This window comes from Nestor notabilis, unplaced genomic scaffold (assembly GCF_000696875.1).
Source record: "Nestor notabilis isolate BGI_N333 unplaced genomic scaffold, ASM69687v1 scaffold13012, whole genome shotgun sequence".
In the NCBI taxonomy this organism is placed as follows: Eukaryota; Metazoa; Chordata; class Aves; order Psittaciformes; family Psittacidae; genus Nestor; species Nestor notabilis.
Window position 1 is genome coordinate 38,059 of NW_009918781.1, and position 18,158 is coordinate 56,216.

An 18,158-nucleotide genomic window follows, 5' to 3' on the forward strand; every position below is an offset into this window, starting at 1 on the left:
TAGGGAAAGTAGAGCAAAAGAGGAAAAAAAGGCACAGAACAGTCAATAATAAAAAGTCCTGTTGACCATTAATGTGCCTGATGATATCAAAGTATCCTTTTTCATCTGTCTGAGCCTATTGCATCAGCTAGGAGGGGGTCACAGGAAAAGGTTGGAAGGGTTCTTTGGAGGTCATCTGGTCCAAGCCACGGCCCAGAGCAGGACTGACTGCAGGGCTGGTTCTGGCTACTGAGAGCATTCTACAGTCGAGCTAAGTAAGTCCAAGGGTGAAGAGTCCACAACCTCCCTGGGCAACCCGTGCAAGGTGTTTTCACAACTTACACTGTGAAAGGAGTTTTCTTTACATCCAACCAGAGCATTCCTTCCTGCAGACTGCGACATCAGGCTTAGATGCTTCACATTGCACAGCACAAATGTTCTCATGAAGCACCTCAAAGCAAAAGAGGGTTTTATCACAGTTCAAAGACATTAATTGCTTACATATACGAAAGGCAATACTATTGCTGCTGAAGGGAGCTCTCTCTGGCTTTGTGCATTACAGCACACTTCAGCTAGTTTCCCCCTCACTTTCTCCCCAGCTAATCAGTGACAGTAAGTTAAATGCTTCTGATATATAAGACAACTAGTTCAAGTTTATCTCAGGTATCTCTATAGCTTTAAAACTCTTAATACAAAGTAATTTATCTGATACCATTTAGAAGATAAATGCAATTAGAACTCTGGTATCTAAAAGTTTTTAGCAAAATACTAGGAGAGAACTAGAAGATTTTTTCATACTGTGGGTTGAACTATAAAAACATTTGTATAGATGGTGTTTTCTTGTAATTGTAGGATTTCAGTGCTAATGACAGGCTATTTTGTTCCTCACTATGGATACTTTTTTAAGAAAAGAAATAGAATTATCTTGTCATCCAGTCTTTCTAAGATTTATCAATGCATAGGTGAACTAAAAGGACACTTGCTGTAAGAAACAGACTGCTCACATAATAAAGCACGTTGCCTCAAAAGAAGAAAAGGCCACAGCTAATTTTTCAGGGAAAATAGAAGAGTTTTATGGCTTTGAGGATATTTAATAGATGAAATAAATTGTTCAGTATTCCAAGGCAGAACAAAGCCTCACTTGTTAGAGTGAGGGTGTGGGATAGTGAAATATGTTCAGTTAAAACAGATGCAGAGTTATTTTAAAGTGCCATTATGTGGCCACTTTCTGAATATATGCCTCAGAAGAGCTATCTTTGTCAGGAAACCTGTGTGTTAAGTTGGCTGTTTCAAGCCTTACCATTGTTTTACTATTACTTTGATTCTATTCTTGTGCTATGTAACTAAACGTGGAAAAAAAAAATCACACAAAATTTGTGTTCTGAAATTGATTATTTAAATAGTTAATAGCAATAGTTAATGGTAAACCCAAACAAATTATAAGAGAAGTCAAGAGAAATAGCTGGACCACTTGGTTAAGAGACCAGGTTTCAATTCTTTGTTTCTTTTGCATGGTTTTCCTGGCTGATGTTGCTCAAGTCATCTGAAGCTCAGCGATTAGAGGCAGGTGCAGTTGTGACAGGTACTGCTAACCCAGGTCTTGGTTTGCCTGACTGCGTCTGAAGTAACCTACTGGGTGTGAGCCAGCATCAGCAAGGTTTAACTGGCTGTGACCCCGTCCTTCGAACTCGTATCTCCCATCATTTGCTTCGCCTGTAGTGCCCCACTAATCAGTCTGGTCTTTTCCACAACTACCATCTGGGCAGAGCACATAGGAAAGTTGAACTTTTTTCAGGCACGAGTGTCAGGTCAATCCCAGGAAACCACCAACTGGCAGACTTCTGTAATCATCCTGCTGGTATCTGAGAACACTTGCTTCCTGTTAAGGCTTTTACTTTACAATAAAAAATTGTTTTGCTTCAAAATGGTGTATTTGTGGATTTCCACAGAAATCCTGGTGAAGCCCTGATCATTCAGTTATAATGATGTACCAGGCAGTGTGACCTAAATTGACATAAATAAATCAAAGTTAGTCTTTTTTCATCTGATGAAATTTATCCATGACACATATCATCCAAAATAAATTTATTCATCTTCCACCTCGAGCTAACAAAAAACATGTTAGAAAAATAACTTTAGTGAAAGGAGAAGTCATCATTAGCCTAGTAAGTTTACCTCAGTAATATCCTAGAGCAATGTATTTCCCTGTTTAATGATACACAGGCTGAAAAACATTCATTTTTACTGTTTCAGAATGTGTGTATCATATTAATTTTTACCCTAATTTATTTTTGTGCTGCTGCAGAAACTAGTAAGTGAATGAACCTCATCCTGTCTTTGCTCTGCTGTTTTTTTAATCTAGCTGTGTTACCACCATTCTTACCCATAATGGTCAGTCATGCTTCTCTATAAAACCACTTATGAAACATCTTATGTTCTAGTTGTTACATTTTGGCAAATTGCATTCAGGAGTTGTCTGATTAAGTGGCTCTTTGGCCTCTTCTTTTCTATTTCAAGGTCTTCAGACCTGCAATATCGACAGCATTTTTAGAAGCTCTATCTGCTATGCAAAACTGATATCAAGAATGAAATGCCTAAATTACATGGTTTCTGGCTTTGATTGCATAAATTATTCAATCTTATAGTATGGAGAAATAAAAATAACTTTTCTGATGGTTTTGTGTTACCTTGCTTTCCTTATATGCTGTGTAGGTGTATGGGTGGTGAATAGGCTGTATTGGCTCCCAAAAACTTTATCAGTGGGCATAAACTTTTCAGAGGGACTTTGGAGCTGATCTTGGTTTTGCTTCAGTCACCTCTGTACCAGCAGACCAATGAAATGCACAGTTAACACCAGTGCATGATACATGAAGGCAGATTACTTCATATAGAGAAGTCTGCTGCTGTCACTTATTGTCCCTGCAACTGATGAGACATGATGTGCCAGCAGTAGGCATAAAAGTCTTCAGTCAGCTTCTTTTTATCTGTAAGGTGATGCAGTCAGCTCTTTAGTCCTTGGTATTTTGTTTTCTTTTGCTTTATGTTAGATGAGTGGTTTTCTTCTTTGGACTGGGACAGGCATCTTTGTTGAAGGGCTAGCTGGGAATTTAGAATTACTTTTGGTTTTACAAAACTCCTGAGTCAGCAGCTCGATGAATGGATGTAGTATGTACATAATGTGCTGGTAGGCAGCAGGGGTTTCCTCGTGCAATCAATACACTTCCATTCATCAGAAAAGCCTTTTCTTTAGCAGTGTTTGTCATGTGGACAGCATATGGGAAAAAATATCACTCCTACTTTTATGTTTAGTGCCATCATTATCTCTGGCTCTCAGTTTTTTTGTCACAGGTAATCAGCTGTGGTTTAGAACTTTATTTTCTTCTGATAATCAATTGTTTCAGTTGCTTTTCACCTTCTCTAGTAAATCAGTTATATTTTCTCACTCCAAGGCAATCTCTGCTAGTTGCATGCTTTTGGCAGACAAAATCTTTGGCTGGTTCTTTGCTGTCACCTGGAGTCCAACATGAATATTATATGGTTTTCATACTTTGTGTTGTGAGTGGGACTCTGATACTTACCAGGCTAGTTATTATAGAGTTTTATCACTATGTATTCTCTGTCTGGATATTGTCACCACTGGATGTGTTTTTACTGACCAAACATGAATGACTTTCTCTAAGTTAGTAACCATATGCTCCCTGTGTTTCTGTCCATTAGTGACAGCTCCTACTACCCTGTTTCATTTCATACTAAAAGCAGCTTTCTACTTTTCACCAAACAACCCTCACTCTAAAAGTATCTTTTCTTTCTGTTGATAATAATAAAGAGAGATTAGGGTGATGGCTTGACTGCAGATGTCCATGCTGCAGTGAAGTTAAAGAGAGAGCTCAAGAGGAGCAGTTTCTGCAATCCCTTTCAGCATCTCTTTCGTGTTTCCTCCTGTTACGTGCCATTAAAGTATTCCATAAAGCCACTCAAACCAGCTTTTTAAGCAATGTGACTCAGTTACCTGAAACCTATTTGTATCCGCTGGTTCAAGCTTAAAGTGAGTTTCTTTGATTTACTCCTAAAGTGAATTAAGCTAAATCGAGTTAAAGCTGCTTATAAGTCTGCCTGGGTCTGCAAGCAGAAGTACAGTGGTGTTGTGACTAATTCATCTGAAATTTGCACCTTCCCTTCACTTGTTGTCCTGCCCAGCCCTCAGTTATGTGGAAATGCTCACTGTTTTAGCAAGTCTGGTAGTTGGCAGATCAGATGCTTGAACTGAATACTGATATATTGTAGTTCAAGCCATAATGATTATCAACTTATTTTCTTCTCTCTGATACAGATCTGGTACTACACAAACAGCATCTTTAGTGAAGCTGGGATCAATCATAAGACAATCCCCTATGTTACTTTAAGTACTGGTGCTGTTGAGACTGTGGCTGCTGTTTTTTCTGTAAGTATCATTATAAAAATCCATTTACATGCTTGATATTTAAATTACTGATTTTATTTCCTTATACAGGTTAAAATATAAATAGAATAGTATGTTGAGGATTAAGTGTAATGCTTCATAAAGCAATTGAAAATATTATTTCTAGATTTAATCCTAAGAGACCAGTTGTGTGGTTTGGGATTTTTGTAAGAAGATGTTGTCTAGGTTTAGTTGTAAAGAAGGAGCAGGAAAAGTCTATATATCCTGAGAAGCTTTATATGAGTGAAGAGGAAGTAGGCAGGAATGGCAAATACATAAAGTGATAACTCATAAATTATTTCACCCAGTAGAACAACTTTACCTGGTAGCAGTTTATTCACACCTCAGAGTCTTCTCATGCCTGCTGGGCACATGTTGGAGAAGGCTGAGGCATAGTACAGCTAGGTGTGTTCAATGTGGATTGTAGAAACAGCCATCCATCTTACTGGGCATGTTTTAATGACATTTTCTATAGCAGCCTAGGAACAGTGAGGAAAATTCTTCAATCATTTAAAAATATGGGAGTAAATGTTTGTAACCCTGCCTGGTGCAAAAATAAGCCAGCACCCCTATACAACAAGGTTGTCCCATGTTGTGTTAAATTCTGCACTTTTATTCACTGAGGTTGAGCAGCCATCCTTTCTTAACGTGAGCTTCTGAGTAGGTCACATATCCTTGCTATGCACTGAACATAGAAGCTGTTAGTAGAAAGAAGTATCCATGCACATCTTTTCTTGTCTTTCCTATTTCAACATGACTACGTAAAAGAGAAATATAGTAGATGAGCAAACTAAACCTGAAAGTTTTAATAGGTAATAAACAATTAATTACTAAAGGAAATACATTTCTGTTTGCACTGTAATAAATAAGAAGCAGTGGGAGAAGTCTTTGGATTGAAAAGCTGCGAACAAGCAAATACTCCTTTCTTTGTTAGAATTTTCCTTATCCTCATATATTCTATACCAACTGTATTTACACAATACTGGACACAACAGACAAGCATTTTTAAATGTCAGAATAATGGTTTTGGCAAAAATATCCTTTGCAGTGGCAAAGCAACTGCTTATGACCTACAAAATGTTAAACTAAATCCAGCCATCAAATATATTTTCTTATAGTCTAGGACAGAAGGACTCTCAAAGGTCACAAAGATCTTCTGCTGATCTTTCTGAATTTCCACAAATCTATTTCTGGTTTTTAATCACAAGGACAATCTCTTTAATAGGTGGGAATGAGCGAAATTCCTACCTCCTGCAATTTCTTCTTTGTGATACTGCAGAAATGCTTCTTTGTTTAAGATACACGTAAAAATAATACTGATAATTCTGTCAGTGAGTTAAATGAAGAATACACCTCTTTTTGTGGCATCAGATGAAAATTACATGGAGATGACTCCATGATATTAAAGCCAGTCTATAAATAGGGTCTGTAATCATTTCAGTTTCTTCTATGCTATCAGTTGACTTTGATACCATTTTGTGATTCAGAGCACACTGTTCATACATAATGCGGTAGATGTGTCTGCTTTGGTTCCTGGTGTGTGTTTTAACTTATCCTATGCCCAAGAGGAGTGTTCTTAACACTTTTTCTGTTCAAGCTACTTGTTGTGCCTCTGGAAGTACTGATGTATCAGTATCTCTGCTCCCTTCAAATTTGCTCTTTCAGTTCAAGAGAAATGCTGCTCTGTAGCCTTAATTTTATCTCAGTGATCTTTATAAACGTTTCGTTGCTGCTATTTAAAGGAACGACAACTTGAATTTGGGTGGTGCTTTTTATTTTTCAATTGAAGGTTTTGCAGCTTCTCATTTCTACAAGTAACTTTCTCAAAATTTTTTTCATTCCTAAAAAATAACGATGGGAAATTTCCAGCCACTTCCAACCTCTCAGTTGCTCTTTATGCTGTTTTTTTGGTTTTGTCTATTTTACAGCATTAAATATTAAGTCAGATGCATATGTCTTATGTACTACATGGATGGAAACAGGGAAGAAGCAAGAGAAAGCAAGGGGACAATTTAGTTTTCCTGCTATTTTTTTCATACATGGTGTTTGCTAGCAGAAACCAGATTTTACTTAAAATATTTCCAGGATTTCAGTAGATCCTCCTATCAGTAATAGAGGTAAAGTTTTGGTCTTGTAAATGAAATAGCTATTGGAGAGGTCTGCAATGAAATAATGTGCTATATCTAATCATTGTGCATATTTTAGGTGGTCATGAGACTCTGAGCCTCAGTAAGAACGCTCAGGTATTGAGGAGCTCCATTGATGAGCCTCATATGAATGCTAAAAGAAAAGATTGAAGAAGATATATTTCATAGAGCTGCAAAACAATTAGGAGATAAAATATCATTCAAACTCTGGAAATATTTGAAAGTTTCCCTTTAATGTGCCTCTTGGGAGCAGCAGCATAAGAGTAGTAGTGCTGGCCTGGTTCTTGAGGAAAGACAAATAATATCCTATCCTTTTTATAGCTCCATATTGTTTCAGATCATTTGATATGCCTGCTAGTATCATACTTTGCCTGTAGCTCCATCCCTCTTCCTCTTGAGCAAAAGCCACATAAACATTAAAAAATTAAACACTTCCATCATCATTTTCCTTTCATTCATATAATTTGGCTTATTTGGTATATAATCCTGCTTATACCATCACTTAGTAGTCTACTTCATGAAGTACCTGTGTTGTAGCATTGCATACTTGGTGCCCTGGCTTCTCTCTGGGTAGACAATTTAAACTTTCTACATGATTTTAGTTAGTTGTAGACTTCTTCACTCATGGTACTGAAGACAGATTCAGTTTGGAGGACTAGCTACACAAGCTAGTTTTTAATGAGAGAGCCTGTTAATTTCAGTTTGCTTCTGAAAGTTTGGTGTCCTCTGGAATGAAATACTGAATGAATTTCCTACTCACAGATGTGTCACAGCAGTAAGTTGACTAACCTGATGCCATGCTTTGAAGCAGGATGGAATAAACCTAAACAATCCCCTGGCAAATCTGTGTTTATTAGAAGGCTGTTCTATAAATTCTACAGTAAGGGGACTCCGCAGACCTAGTTATGCTTTAGTAAGAATAGTTGCTGTGGGGGTTTTTTGTAATTTTTAGTAACTGAGGTTAATTTAACATAGTTGTCTTAATGGACAGAAAGAACAAACTGCCAGTGCCTTTCTTTGACAAGGCAACAGGCTGTAAAGAAAGGGAGACAGGAGCAAACGTGAGAAGGATTCCCTCCTGCCATGAAACCAGCATAGAATGAAAAGAAATATTATTCAAATTAAGCATCCCACGTCCAATGTTGCCATCTGTAACACCACACTTGGTCTTTATATAATGTTCACAGAAAGAGACTAGCTATGACTATATTGAGAAGATTATGCCTTAAGCATTTTCCATAAGGTGATGCACCAAGGTGTTACTAATGTGCTTTCCAAAGCCTGTGACAGAGACAAGCTGTGCAAAGCCTGGAATGAGTTAAAATACTGAATTATCAGTAGCAGACCATAAAAGAATATAGGAAGTCCTCTGCTATATCACACAGAATTCAAGGAAGCCAGCTTCCTTAGGTGAGATGATTTCATTCTGCTTTGGGATATTATGAGAAAGGGCTCTGTGTTTCTTTTAATGTTGATAATGTTTTTAATGTTGATTTTAACATACAAAAAGGGCATGGCGCATCTTAAAACAGGGGTACTCCAGACACTTCAGTAGGTATTCTCAGCCCTAACACATTTCCTCCATGGTATCTAAATGGTAATGCAAGATATATCCATTGAAACTCTGCAGAAACTCACTGGGGTCAGAACACAAAGAAATACATTCCAGTGACAGCCAGTGGAAAAAATAGGGTGACAAATACTTTAATCTTGAGGGTTCACAAGAAGCTTTAATATAATCTGATTTTCAGTGAGACTTTTAATGCAGTCTCATGTGGCATTTGCACCAGATCAGTCAAACTTCACCCACCCATAATCCCCAATAGGCTGTAAGTAGAGGAGTAGAGGAATCATTATATGATTCTATGAGAGTGCAAGATTGGGCAAACATGACATTTTCCCCTTTTGCTTCCCTCACTCTGACAAGCTGTTGCTCAAGGAGTACCAGAATTAGGAGGTAATATCTTGGCCTGTAACAGGCTGGATAGAATTTTTTCTTTGAATTTTTAGCTTTTGTTGGCATCCTAAGGCCAATGAATTTGATTTTTTCTTACGTGTTGTATTAAAAAGTCCATCATGTTGAGATTAAAGAATATGAAACACAGTAGATGGGGGCTGGATGAAATTATAACAGTGTGAATGCTCAGCTAGCTGCAAAACTATTCTTAGAGAGTGGCTATCAAAACTTCACTGTCATACAAAGAAATATCAAGTGAGATTCTGTGCAGTTTGTTCTGGGTCAATTAATCATAAGGATATCCATTAATAATATGGGAGAGTTTACAGAGAGCTTTTTATAACCAACTGTGTCATCCAAACTCTCCAAACAGAGAACTCAAAAGTCACTGTGTTGGACAAAATGTAATCAGAAAGAATCAGGAGTAGAAAAGAGATTCCAACCAAGCAGCTTCACAGACTATGGTATTTGACTGTCAGAGTGCATGTGGGCACATTTTCACTGCAGGGTGAATCATAGAGTGACTGTGTTAATGCATTAACATTATTCCTTCTTAACCATAGAATCATAAAATAATAGAATGGTTTGCATTGGAAAGGACCTTAAGATGAACCCCCCCTGCCATGGGCAGGAACACCTCGCACTAGAACATGTCACTCAAGGCTCTGTCCAACCTGGCCTTGAACACTGCCAGGGATGGAGCATTTACCACTTCTTTGGGCAACCTGTTTCAGTGCTTCACCACCCTCACTGTAAAGAACTTCCTTATATCTCACCTGAACTTCCCCTGTTTCAGTTTAAAGCCATTACCCCTTGTCCTATTGCTACAGTCCCTGAAGAATAGTTCGCCTCCGGCATCCTTGTAGGCCCCCTTCAGATATTGGAGGGCTGCCCTGAGCTGTTCACACATCTCCAATCATTTTATTTACACTTGGGCTTTTGGATAGACAAAGATTACGTGTGTTGAAGCAACCATGTAGTGCCTTCCAGCATAAAAAGTCTCCTTATGAAGGTCTATGTTATAATGCCACTCCTAAGACCTAAAGTATAGTGGATTAAAGACTGCATTTATGAAGTACAAATCCTTCTGCAGGATATATTCAGAAACTGAAAGCTGTAAAGACGTATCTCCTGCTGTTGAGTATTTTTTAAAAAATGGTTTTGAGTAATTTTTCCCCAAATCTGTTCAAGGTGATCTGAATCAGGGCGTTCAAATACCATTGTTAGAAAATAAAACAACAACCACAATAATCTGTCATAGACCATGGTCAAGATCTAGTCTAGCTTTGATTACATGAACCTGACACAAATTTAATGCTTTCAACAAATAAATAATTAACAGAAGGAGCTTTGCTTAAAAAATATCTACATTTTACTGGGGACATAACAGGAATAAAGTAATAGGATTTTTTTTGTGCTGCCCTAAGGCTTGTTCCCAGACACTGCTGAGGCAAAAGCAGCCCACTACAGTAAATTCCTGCATGGGCTGTCTTTGCCTTGCTGGTCCGGAAGGCATCGAGTATGGAGAGACCCTCTTTAGTGAATGGAAAACTATACTGCCAAGTGAAGCTGATTAAGGATGCTTTACTGCAGATTAGTTCAGACTGACCTTAGAAATTCAGCAGTCAGGCTCACCCTTTACTGATAGTAATCCACAGCCTGGCACCTACAGAAGATGAGTAGAATCTTACCCTGTTGTGGAATTAGCACAGACACAGGCAAACTGATGTGAGAGCAGGGTAGACACAGATTTACTTAAGGCTTGCGCTTATGTAGTCAAACTTGGTGCTAGGTCTCTAAATTCTGTGCTTACATAAAATAGTCCATTTCTTTGCTTTATAACTGTATAATTCATACAGTAGAAAAATTGATAGACATAAATATATAAATTAAAAAACAAACAAACAAAACAATTTGTAACACTCAGTCTTCTGTTACTCTCCTCTTCCTGGATGCAAGGTATTACACATTGTGTCATAAATAGACCTGACAGTGATATAAATGTGATTATCCATTTTAATCCTGCTATTTAAAATGAAAATAACACAGAGTTAGCTTGTCACATTAATTCTGAATCTTGGCATGTCTTACTCAGACCTCTATCCAAAATACATGAGAAAAAGTGTGGTTACTCTATGACACAAGCATACAGTTCAAATTGCCTTACAGAGCTGAGACATCAAGAAAATCTAATAGTGTTTTCTTAGTACAATTTAGGGCCAGGGAATAAGTATGGAATATTATTCAGTGACCTCCCATTTGTGCTGTAGAACTTGCTTACACTTTCATTTTACCCAGAGAAGCTTGTCTGATCTTTTTTAATGCACTCTGCTTTCGTTATGTCAGCCCCAGTATCTGCAGCTGACTCAAGTGAAAAAATTGACATTTACTTTTTTAACTTTATTCACAAGTGCTTCCTGCCAGACAGAAGTGACTTGTGTGAACTGTTAACCTAGTCTGCATATCAGTTGCCTTGTTATCACCAAATATTTGTGTTGAGAGAATACTGGTTGCAATGTTTTTTTACACGTTTTCAGTAATTTGCCATGGCTGGGCAGAGGCTTCTCCAACTGTATGTTTGTGATCACACATAAACACCTATCAGCCTACACAATTTGGCAAATAACTCAGTGTGCTATCACAGAAAACAGTTAAGATTCTTCTTTTTTTGACTCCACTTGAGCATATACTGAATTTCTTGTTATGTCATTCACTCTACCATATAGTATATTTTGACTTATTATAGGTCTTGTAATACATATAACATATATACAACATGTTGTAAGTTACCGGCACACAGCAGTGGAGCATTCAGAACTATAAGTACTTGAAAACTAGTGAATCATCTTCAATTTCTTATGACTCATAAGCATTTTAGTGGGTTTTGCAAGTTAACGAGTTTTGGATTTGTATAATCATAAGTAAAAATGAAGTTGTTTTCTGTTTATAACCTCAAAACCAGCATTTTTTTCACCAAATTTGCTGTTGTAGAAGGCACGTTAGACATTTCTTTTTGAGTATTTACTGAAACTTCAGGGTTTAACTGAGCTTTTTTTCCATCAAGAAAAGGTGAACAAATAATTCAGCAGAGAGATTTGAGGTACGGATGTATTGTCACAGGTTTTCTTAAGAAATCCTCAAAAATCAATCAAATTTTAGTTAGAAATACTGTAGGCCTAAGCAGCTTGACAGACTGGCTGTTAGAGTATCAGTGTGCTTTAAACGATTCAAAAAACCTTTTTGGCCTTGGTGAAAGCTGGTGCCTCCTGAGAGGCTCTTCTCTTTGTGGTTTGGCTCCCAGTTAAACAACTGTGATCTGCCAAAGGACCCTGGGATACTTCTGCATTGCCTCCTGACCAGCAAAGCCACAGACTCATTTCCTTCCAAACACACATGCTGCCTTTAGTAAGACCACAGCTTTGTAATTTATAACTAGCTAGGGAGCGTGATTTTGATTGTTTTGCTTGGCTTCTCATGAGCTTGATTCTGTGTAGTATCCCATTCCAGCAGAGACTGGTGTGCCTCTTTTGATATTGTGCCATAAGCAGATGTGTTTTGTTGGGCTGGAACTAGTAATACAAGAGGTATGTCACAGATTTGAACAAATTGGATGTGTTCTTAGCTTAAAATGGAAATAGGCTTTCCTCTCCTCATAATTGTGCAAGTTAATCTTGTCTAATTGACAAACCTTTCAACTCTCTATTTCCTAGATTTATTAGTGTTGTCAGTGTACTTAACTTCATATCAACTTTGGAAATTATTATAGGATTTCCAGCAGTTCTGGACATATCATAGTGTCTCTGTGGAGAAACACAGAATTCCTGCTTATTTTTTCCAGTGAACAAAGTTGGTCCATTCCATAAATCACAAGAAATGTCACCAAGAATTGTAACTGCAAATTCTTTGGGGAAGAAACTGCAGGGAATACCCAGAAGCTGAAAGGAAGGAACTTTCATGAAAGTTCCTAATTGTTACTGTATTAAATAAATATCAGTGATGAATGCTTGAGAAACCTGGCATCAGCTCAGAGAAAAGAATGATTACACATGGATTTGCTTTATTTCTTCCCAGATTGAGTAAAAAAGAGTTTAAGTATATTAAAATGCTACTATTCTTTTCTGTATAAAGGATATGGACCCACAGATCTGCTGTAAGTCTATCTTTGCTTGGCTGGTCTCAATGAAAACTGGGAGTGCCTTACCAACCCACCTAGATTTGTCCAAATACATCCGCCCTACTTATTCTCAGTGTATGTAGACACAAATGAATACACGTCTTCAGAGGACTCAGTCCAAACTGTCCTCCCTTATGAGGATTTGCTTTGCTTTGAGCTTTACAACCAAAACCTATCACTTTTTCCCATGTTTTGCTCTGAGTGAGAGGCATCTCTGAACTTTTTCCCCTCTAAGAGTAACATTCATCCCTTGCCCTGTTTTAATACAAAACCCACCAGCTGGTGTAACACCAAGACTGTTTAGTCATGATCACCAATCCAGATTTGGAAAAAAATAAAGGAAATTATCTGGTATGTCAAATTACATCTACAACATCTATTGCTGAAAGTGTAAGTCATATCAAATTACATGAGAAGCATCTATTGCAGAAGTCTCTGTCTTCTTATAGACCCATCAGATGACTTTTCTTCCCTCAGAGCCATAAAATATGTCTCTTGGTTAAGTATGTGCGGCCACGTGTGTTTGCAAGATGGATTCTTTAATCATAGTGGAAAATACTTGGCATCTTGTAGAGGTTTTGACAGTTGCACTTTTGGGATATTTGGACCTCATGAGCACAATAAGAAATGTTGATAACGTCAGTGTAGGTCTATTTTAAACATGGCTCTGGAATAAATTCTGTTATGGAAGCTGTGGAATCTGTCAAAATGAATATATCTCCTTATTTAAAGAAACAAAGAATGCTAAAGTTCATCCCAGATCTGCTTTCTGTGTTCTGCAGCATCACAGTGTGCATCTCTGGTGTGAATTCCAGCTTGGCAGGGTGTGGGGTTGGCATGTTTTAAAGCCTGTCCTAAAATCCCCTGTTGAACCTGATGCTGTGGGAGAAGTGCTTGCTGCACAAGCAATTGCTTACCTGGACTTTGTCATTTTCTTTAGTGCATGTCTTCTAGACACTCACAGTGGAAAGGTGTGCATCATCACACAGAATTAAGGGCCTTACTCCAGATTTCATTTTAGTTGCTGATTTTATCTTGCGCTCAAAGCACGCGTCAAAGACAGATTTCAGTCTCCAGTGAATAGCAACATGGCAAACAGTTGTGTGATTCTGACTTATTTGAAGTGGTACATTTCAAGCTTTGTATAATTGTTTTATCTTTCTCACATGAAAGCAAACTGTAATTAGTAATTATAGTAGTTATCAACAAGAATAGTACATGTGCTGTTACAGCCTAAAATAGATATTAGCCTAATTTAATGAGTCAAGCTAACACAGACTGTTTCATGCTACAGCTTTTCAAGAAAATCATCATTGTGTTCTTCTCATATCACATAAGTATTCAGATTTTATGATTGCTTTTAACAAAGTTGATTTATCTTCAGGACTTAAATAAAAATTCAGAATGTGCTTGAGTACACAAGTATCACTGTTACAATCACTTACCTGAGCAGTTTTCTGCTGGGTGGATTTCTTATATCTAGATATTCTTATTACATTAAATGTCCAAAATCATAACTAAATATTTCTTCTGTGTTTGGAGAAAAAAGAAATTAAAAATAAATTTTAGACTAAGAAAAATCTAATCTATGCTAAAAAGCTTTTAATCTTACACTTTAAACCTTTTAAATTCAGAGAGATGTTGAAATTAAGAACAGTCAAAATACAAAAAAAAAAAAGGACTGTGATTTGCTTCAACATTTTGACATTTAAGAAATAAATATTCTAAACATGTTCTTATAGACATTTGGTACAAATTTGTAAGTGATTCAATAATGTACAATTATTTATGCCCTGAAAAAAAATCAAACTTCACATAGTTATCATCATGCTAATTATTTCCTGCAGCTAATGTACAGTGCTTGTTTTATTATTAAATTGTTGCACAAGAAGTTAAATGTCATGGAACTCATCTTGAATTTAGCAGTTGCACATTTTTCCTATTTATATTTTTATACTTGTTCTGTAGTAGGAGATCCAGGCATAAAGCTAATACGAAGTACCGCTTTGATGGTTTCCTAGTTTTTTCAGTGCTCTCAAATAAGGATGTTGTGTTGACTTGTTTTTTCGAAGAAGTTGAATTGTGTAAATGTTAACTGTGAACATGATTATGAACAAACGATAGCTGGTAAATAGTATAAAATCAGCTCTCATGGTTTTATTTTTAATGATCATATTTATTTGGAGAACGTGTTACGTGGTCTGAGTTCTACAGTGTTTTATCAAGAAAGTAAAATGCTGCTTTTTGTTTTCCAGGGCTTGGTTATTGAGCGGCTAGGACGCAGACCTCTCCTCATTGGAGGTTTTGGGTTGATGGTTGTCTTCTTCGCAGTACTTACTGTCTCTCTGACGTTACAGGTAACACCATGGTCACTCTATGTTTTTACTCTCTCTTTTGCCTATTTTAAACACCAGATGCTTAATACCAGTTTGCCTTGGCTTTCCTACATAAGTCACTCCTTATAATCAGTTTGGCATAAGGATTGAAAGTCTGCCTTCTGCTTATGAATCTTGGTTTCAAAGCACTATTGTCAGCCATAGCAGCTTTTACATTAAAAAGCCATAGGGGCTTTGTCACATTCAATCCCCTTAACTCAAAGACTCATGCATATGATGCACTATTACAAAGACAATTTTACCCATAGTTGGGTAAATAGTTTACCCATGTTTCATGTTTTTATCCTTGTTTGTAATGCAGTCTTCTTGAGATTTCTTTCATACTTTATGTGTCATCCTTATTCTTACGTCTGGATGTTTTTTTCCCCAGTAACAAAAAATTTCCATGTTTGCTGCTTGTTTCCAGTTACATTTCTGATATTTTTATTGAAAACTGAAAGACTTAACATTACATTCTCAGGTGTTAATAGCAGTAAGTTCCCCACCTATTTCAAACGGTCAGAGAAGGATTATTAAACCAAACTAAACACTGACCCTGAGTCATTTTTCCTTGTTTAGCTTCCATTTCCACAACAATGCACTTTCTTTCTCTTCCTGAGGGCTTTCGAGAAATAAAACTGACATCTGCAATGACAGGGGTTTGGGTGGTCTTTCAAGTTGTTTTCCTGCTGTCAGTGATTCCTGTGTCTAGCCATCAATCTGACTTTCAAATCTTGTTTTTGGCTGAAGAGAGTCAGTAAGTCGGTTTGACTAGCAGGTGTATGCCACACCATTGTAGTTTTGACTTACCTGTATGTACTGCACAATAAAGCTTTACTTCATGTACCCATCATGACAGCTAAAAGACAGCTCTCAAGAAAACAGATGCTATTGCAAGTTTTGTATACTGAGTGAAAAATTCTCTTCCAAGTCTTTTAAAACCTAGTTTGATGCCTGAGGACCTTCAGCTTTTGTAAATCTCTGAAGTTTGGGTGCATTTCAATTTTACTTCTTCTCACAAGTGTCTCAATTTGTTGACTATTACAGATTTGCTTTGAACAAAGAACCAGGGTACAAATAGGCTTGATCTCACAGAAATTTGTATCTACTTCATATTTACACCTGCTCTCAGTGCCTTTACAGAACTGCATTCTAGTGAGAACTCCAGAATGCGTAATTCTGATACATCTACAAGTCTCTTGATTAACGTTAATGCCTTGGAGACCATGTCTTCCACGTAACTAATGGAATAATCCAGACTGGAAGAAAAAAAGCGTTGTAAAATGGGGTTTTATTTAACACTGAAATAAATAATTACCTACTTTAGCAAGTATATTTTCACAGTGCCACTCCAGGTGATATTTTGTGAAATTACAGTTACACGTATCTTAACTTTGCAAAAATAGTAGAATTCTAATAAAAGTGACATTCATATTTTGCTGATGGAAAAAGCCTACTGATGAAGACAGATGGGAATGTGAATTCATGGGTGCTTCCCATCTATTATTATTATTATTGTTATGAAGTATTCACATATATGATTAAGAAAAAGTGTCAAAAAAACTCAGTAGAAATTGCTTATTGTATTTCAAGTTCCTATCATTTAGAGGTCCAAATAAAGAAAAATCTACTTAAAAGTATTAAAAAATATTGCCTTGCGAGGAAAACAGTTGATTCCTCTTTCAATTCCCTTAAAGAACTGTTTATAGTTTGTTCTTTTTAGCCCTGTAACTGTTGTTTGCGCACATGGCCCTCCTTGTCTGCAAAACCAGATTACGGCTAAAAATCCCTGGTCTGTGGCTTTCTCATGCTTTGCTAAAGTTCAGATACAGCTGTCATGTCTAGACTTCAGCCCAGCCTTTAACTGGTGAACTTTGAAGCTCTATGAGCCATCATAGTTGCTGTTTTTCAAACATGACTGAAATAACCAAGGAGGATAGAGGTACCAAATCTGTTCAATGGAAAGGAAAACTCTTTTCCAGGTTGGCTTGAACTTTAGCACAAGAAGCTGTGAACATTCAGACTTGTGAGTTCTGTGGTGAAAGGGTTTGTCTAGTGTTTCTCTGCAGGGATTCCACAGAGACCAAGGCCTTTAATGCAAATCGTCTAATAAGGTTCTATAGAAATACTGTGATTTTCTAAAGTAATCCTTGACTAAATTCTGAAATGGATAAAGAGTTGTGGAAAACACTATCTGTTATCTGTGATCCTTTTAATATTGGTGATATGTACAATGCACTTAATGTAAATGTCTTGTATCTATGCAGAAAACCGTGCACTGGCTTCCTTATCTCAGTATATTTTGCATCCTTGCAATCATTGCATCGTTCTGCATTGGACCAGGTATGTCTATATTTTTTTCATGTTTATTTGTACATCAAAGCACAGGTATTTTTACACTGGCACTCTTTTAACAAATCACTTGTAGGGACCTTCACTTTAGCTGTATCTGGAGACCACAATGGCTCCAAGACAGTAAAAGGTGACAGCAACACAAAGTGATGGCAATATTCTGATAAAAACCCATGTTCCCACTTACGTGTTAGCATAATTGAGAACTAGTGCCTAAATTGCAATCAGTATGGAATTATAATATTGGCTATTATTGAGGGATTGCTATTCTTTTCTATATCTATAAAAAACACTCAGACTGGAAGCTGAGTGTTTTATTTATCAGCGCTTATGTTAGCAGTCAATGCTGGTAGGATGAAAATGGGACACTGGTGGAAGGGGAGGAAGGGGACAGTTGTGTGTTTTTCCTGTCTTCTCTTCCTTCCAAAGAAAGGAAGTCATGTGCAAGAGGGTTTACACATAATCTCTTAGGAAGATGATGAAAAAGGTAGATGTCCTGATGGTGGAGCTGCTTCTTGTCTGACAGTTCTCTGCTGAGCGTATGCATTTTAGATCTGACGGCCACAGGTAACTGCTTCTGTAGGTTGCAATGAGTTTATCAATCAGGGCTGTTTTCCCAGCCTAGTTTTGATATCTTAGAGATGGATACAGCTTTATAGACAATCCAGTATTCACAGGTTGTAATTTTTGTATTTAATTTTCTTTAACAAGGAAC

The 18,158-nt window shown here is 37.1% G+C and overlaps 1 protein-coding gene across 1 annotated transcript in view; it reads left to right on the top strand.

Moving 5' to 3' along the window:
- LOC104402112 (solute carrier family 2, facilitated glucose transporter member 9-like) overlaps nt 1–17,434 on the top strand; it is a gene marked incomplete at its 3' end in the record, with an annotated part of 53,476 nt that extends 36,042 nt beyond the window's left edge. The window contains exons 7-9 of the mRNA XM_010009900.1: nt 4,310–4,420; nt 14,972–15,073; nt 17,359–17,434. Coding sequence (XP_010008202.1) covers nt 4,310–4,420; nt 14,972–15,073; nt 17,359–17,434 — 289 coding nt within the window. The remainder of the gene's footprint in view (nt 1–4,309; nt 4,421–14,971; nt 15,074–17,358) is intronic.
- Nucleotides 17,435–18,158: the final 724 nt, after the last annotated feature.